At 33.9% G+C, this 5,827-nt stretch overlaps 1 protein-coding gene across 1 annotated transcript; it reads right to left on the bottom strand.

Annotated features, from left to right (window-relative positions):
* Nucleotides 1-638: 638 nt before the first annotated feature.
* On the bottom strand, nt 639-4,122 carry LOC111404742 (52 kDa repressor of the inhibitor of the protein kinase-like). The gene is made up of 5 exons (XM_023033508.1): nt 3,999-4,122; nt 3,675-3,836; nt 2,670-3,068; nt 2,084-2,562; nt 639-755 (listed from the first exon to the last, which is right to left on the bottom strand). Exons 1-5 carry the CDS (start codon nt 4,120-4,122, stop codon nt 639-641), a joined length of 1,281 nt encoding a protein of 426 aa, XP_022889276.1.
* Nucleotides 4,123-5,827: the final 1,705 nt, after the last annotated feature.

Below are 5,827 nucleotides of genomic sequence, written 5' to 3'. Positions count from 1 at the left end.
GGGAACTCGTAAAACCATAATTAAGACATAAAACATCAAGAAAATATAAAACAATTAGAGTTCTAAAAAAAAAGGAAAAATTAAACTGCTTTCAATTTTTTGTATTGTGTGTGCGCACTTTGTATTCTCTCGTATGAGCTGCTTGGTTGATTTGGCTATGAGTTGAAATTTTACACTCATGTGTGCTTGACCTATTTTTCGTACGCGCGCCGCTCTCCGTCTATACTCCAAGCTTTACTTCTTCTAACTTAGCTTGAAGTAAGTGCATTAATCTTAGTTCCTCTTCCACGCCCAACATGAAACATGATGTTTGGCTTGTAAACTTCAAATTCTTGGCAACCGTAGCTTGAACAAGTAAATGCATGGTTTTGTTGATCATATTTACTCGCAATTATGTCATTGGTTCCTCTTCAAGTTGAGTTGGATCTTTGTAAGATTGTTGCCCTCTACGGATCATATCAAAGAGTATTTGAGGAAGTTTGTCTTAGTTTTCCTTGAAGATATCTTGGTATATAACCCTAATTTGGAAACCCATTGTATTCTACCTATCCATTGTACTAGAATCTTTAAAGAAATATTCATTATATGCTAAATGGTCTAAATGTTCTTTTGGGCGATCCAAAAGTAGAGTACTTATGCTACATAACATTAGCAAGAAGAGTATCAGCCAGCCTTCGGAAGGTGAGTGCTATACAACAATGGCCCAAACCCAGTAATGTGAAATAGTTGAGGAGATTCGTTGGTTTGACAGGATACTATAGGAAGTTTGTAAAAAGATATAGGATTCCAGCTAGATCTCCAACTGATATACTTAAAAAGGATTATTTCAGCTAGGGAAAGGATGAAAAAATAGCATTTCGAAAGTTGAAAGCAGCAATACGCAACATTCCAATATTGGCATTACCAAATTTTGATCGGGCAGAATGAAGCCATTCTCAGGTGTAGGATAGGGTGGAAATCCTAGATCTCATATGCTTTTTCATGGCAAATTCAAAATAGAAGAGAGAAAAGACGAGGAAATATTCTTTCCCTAGCCTAAGGACATTGATACCAGGGTTGCTCACTCTGCTGCAAAAGAGAGTAGCTTTCTTCCCTTCAAAAAATGCCAGTTTTACCATCTGGGCCTTTCAAGTGGGAAAATTCTTTTCTAAGGCTTCATTTCATTCCAGCAGCAACATTATGTGGTTATGTTTAGAAAGATGCTTGCCATGGATGAATGTGAGCATTTTTAATGAAAGGCAGGAGACCTATTACTTGCATGCAGAGCCGGTCCTGTGTCTGATGGGGCCTGAGGCGAATGATGAAAAGTAGGCCCCAGCGACAAAATTCAAAGGTGTATTATGTGACTCATTGCTAACTTAAAAAACTAACATTAAAATAACAACGAAATATATTATAGAAACGATTTATATTATAAACCATCAAACCAAAAATTTCAAACAATTAGTTAATCACTATTCGTCTTGCAGTTTTAGAGGCAAAAATATCAATCAAATCTGAGTAACTTAGCTGCTCAACCATTTCTTTTTCTATTGATAATATAGTCAACCCGTTTAATCTTTCTTGCGACACAGTTGATCGGAGATAGGTCTTGATCAACTTTAACTTCGAGAAACTTCTTTCCGCAGATGCAACTGTAACCGGTATGGTTAACAAAATTTGGTAAGCAATATAAGTATTTGGAAAACAAACATTCAATGTCTTCAAATATTGTAGCACTTCAATTGCTTTTGTTGCTTCACTTGGTATATAACACCTCAAGACTTGTAACTCCGAACATAAATCATCCCCACTGATATCTGAACGCCCATTATGTTGAAGATATTTCTCAAGATTCAAATAAGAGTTCAACAAACTTAAAAAAGTTGCACCCTTTAACCTCTTCAAACTAAACAAAAATCCAAATGTGTCATCATATTGTTTGAATTGTTCAAATCAGGTCCTCAGAGAAGATAGAGCTTGATCAATTATAAAAATAAAGTGCTCAACTCTAAAAGATTCTTCTGCTGATTGCTTTACCTCATCACTACCACTTTCATCAAATTGTTTTTTTCTTCGAATTATGCGTTTTTTCTGTAAATACAGCTTCAATTCCCATTTCGCTTGCCTTTTTTGTCGCTTTATCTTTGGCAATAGCAAATCCAATTTCTCTATATTCTTCAAGAAATGAAATAAGTCCTTGCAAGAGGTCAATAGCATGATCAATATCCATGGATTCGGTTTGAAGAAATTTACTCACAATATTAATAGCATGCAACAATCTGTACCAGATTATCATGCCAAACAAAAACTCAAAATTTTGAAGTTCATGTGTTGCTAATGACTCGGCTTCACTCTTCACTTTAGGATCTTCATTACTTTCTGCTAAATCAAGTAATGCATCTCTTATCTGTGCAGTTTGCTCCATTATAGTCTTCACACTTTCAACATGACTTTCCCAACGTGTTTGTGACAATGGCTTCACTGTCAACCCTTGTACATTACCTTTGAAAATTTTCCATCGCTTGGTAGAAGAGGAAAACAATGTGTAGATGCGTTGTATCAATCCGAAGAAGGATACAGCTTTGGAACAACAGTTCACCATATCACATAATGCTAGATTTAGACTTGAACGACACATGGAGTATAGAAAGCTCAGGGATTCATTTCATGGACTCTTCTTTGCACACCTTTGTACTTCCTGCTCATGTTAGATACGTTGTGATACCCTTGCCCTCTAATGTCATCAATATCGAAATCAATTTTTATCAAAGCCTTTTGAAGCTCGATTGTAAGTCCAAGTCCTGTTGTATCATCTACCTTCAAAAATTCTAGCCAATGTTCTTGAACTGTAGGTAAGTTTGTCGAATCATCTACAAATCGTACAATTAAAAACATTTGCTCCTCCTGACTTGCATCTGGAATACAATCAAGCATAACTACGAAATATTTTGCATCTTTAACTTTCTTGACAATTAAACTTCTCACCTGATTAGTCAACAACTGTATCAACTCATTTTGAATTTTTTTGCCAATATACGTATATTGAATCTCTCTTGCTTTAGCCCGCCGAAGGTGCTCTTGCATTACTGGATCACATTCACCAACCATTTCAACAATTTGTAAAAATAGGCCATTGTTCTCAACATGTAGCCTCTCATCATCTCCTCGAAATGGCAATGTGTTTTTTGCAAGTCTTTTAACAATAGCGATTATCCTTGTTAATACATGTCTCCAATGTTCTCTTTCGGCATTAATCAACAATTCAACGCTTTTATCAATTGTAGTTTTTGATCAAAACCTATTTTCCAATTCAATCCTACTAGTCATGCAACATAAATGCTCTTCATTTCCTTCATGACTTTTAATAGACCGATGCAAATTATGCTAATCTTTTAACCCATCATTACCTAGTTGGCCAACTTTTGTCACATTTATTGGTGTTTTAAACAATTTGCAACAAAAGCAGAAGATCATGTCCATAGACACTGAATATACTAGCCATATTCTATAAACTTTGTTCCCATTTGGTAGCAATCACTTATATTGTGAAGAATTGAAATGTCTATTTGTATAGTCTTTCGGAAACGAGATGTCATCAACTCTTTTTGGATCCCTTTCAACTAAGTAATCCCTTGTTCTTTGATCAATAATTTTCCAATTCCCGAGATCATCCAAATTTAGAGAAAAGCAACCCTTTTCTTCCTTATCATCTTCTTCATTATTAGAGGCGAGCTTCATCAATTCCTCTTCCTTATCATCTACTTCGTTAACATCGGTAGGTTGACTCACTTTTTCATCCTTTTCCTCATTCAACGCATTCACATTGTCACTTTTGAAGTTCTTGCTACTATCCCCTGCTTGACTTTGAATTAATACAATTTTATTTCATTTTCTTTTCCTCTTTTGAGCACCAAACTCGTATTTAGGAGGCATAATAATGTCCAATGATTAGCCTAAAAGACAATTACAAAATAACTCAATCATCTCACATTTATAGTTTCCAATATAGTTATTACGTGCGCCTGTGCAATTGTTTATCCTACAATAAGCAATCATATAAGCCGACCAGGCTGCAATTATATAAGCCGACAAGGCTTCAAGCATTTCCAATTTCTTCAATAACAACTTAGGGTAAGCCATTGCTTACTTGATAAGTGAAATTTTGATGAAAATTGTGGAATTACACCCTTAAGAATGATCCCATTTTCTGAACTGGTGGTAAGTTGATCTCAATTTTTGAATTGTGTCAACGATGCTCTAGCATAGCAAAAAGAAACATGTAAGGAAATAACAAGTATAGGATGGATTAAAATGAAAGAAATAACTAGTATTTGATGAATTATAAAACTTCAATTTAGTTAAAACATGGATGTTACTAGATCAGAGAACCACAAGCTTAACCAGATTAGACAAGGAAAAAAGTCAATAAAAAAACAAATATTTTGGATGAATTTAAGCTACTGAAAACTTAGGGGAGTCGAGCAGGCTGTAAAAACAAGATATTGAATCTATCTACAGAAACTAGAGGAAACATAATGCTAGAGAGATGAACAAGTGCTTTTCACCAAGAAATTAATGAGGAAAAAAACACGTCAATTAATATTTAGCTGCATATCACTAATCTACAGCTGGACCATTGTGCTTTCAAGATATTTTTTGTTCTAGCAATCTCTAAATTCCATGCTTGTACTTGGTTTGGGCTGTGGTGGCTTTAAAAAATTTCTTATTTGACAAAAATATATACTTACAAAAAAAAAAAATCAGTCAACTTAGAAATAGAATACTAATTACTTTCGCATCAACAACAACAATGGCAGAGTGAACCTTAATAAATATGGGGTTGATTACATGGATTCTATTTTGCCACTCTGTGCGGTTCATTTTAATGTTACGTCAACCCAAAAATACAATGAAATCAAATCTTTGCAACCACATTAGGCCATTTTAATTTTGTAGTTTGGATGCATTTGTTTTTGGAAAATAGGAAATGATTTGTTAACCATTTGTTTCTTATTTAATTAACTATTATCTCAATAGAAATTATAGATTTCAGTCTTCATGCAGCTTATCATTATTGACCTGCTAAATCTCTTTCTTTGATCGATATTTAGTTTCATCATTTTATTCTTGTCCCCCTTAAAAAAATTCTTTGTTGATTTTTTATTTTCATGATTGAAGGGTGAAAAAAATTTCTCTACAAATTCATATCTTTGCGTCGCTAAAGATTACTTTAGATTTCCATGGAGAACATAATATCCATAGATTCACCTTTAATATATAATTGTTATAATCATTCTGGAATTTGGTAGATATCTTTAATTTCGGTTCATAGACTGAGTATGTAGAATTGCCCTAAAGTACCACCCACTTCCCTCATCCTTGAGGAACACTTTGATAAGCGACGTCTATTTTTATGTTGTTTCCTCTATCTTTTCTATGAAACTTAACTTTCCAATCATTTTGATTGTTTTTTCAAGAACCTTTTGATACTATCTTATTTATTGTATGATTCTTTCCATATGATTGGTCTGATCCTCAGAAAGACAGGAATCCAGCATCTATTTACCAAAATTTTAACTGTAGAAAGTGAAGCAAATTTTAGGTACCTGTAGAAGTTTAGAAAAGTGCATCTTTCATTTATCATTTTCTTGTCATTGGAAGAAATGGAACAATTTAGAAGTATATCTAAATTTTTCCCGATTTTGATTCCATTATAGTAGAACGAGTGTGGCCTTAAAAGTTTAAAGTCTCTTATATCTGTACTCTTTTAGTCTTTGGAAAATAGTATGAACACAAGATATTGGAAGTAAAGGGGAAAGATTATATCAATCTTATCACAGTGGAG

Source organism: Olea europaea, chromosome 1 (genome assembly GCF_002742605.1).
Source record: "Olea europaea var. sylvestris chromosome 1, O_europaea_v1, whole genome shotgun sequence".
In the NCBI taxonomy this organism is placed as follows: domain Eukaryota; kingdom Viridiplantae; phylum Streptophyta; class Magnoliopsida; order Lamiales; family Oleaceae; genus Olea; species Olea europaea.
Note: the sequence above shows the minus strand (reverse complement) of the source record. Positions and strands in the feature narration are given on the sequence as shown.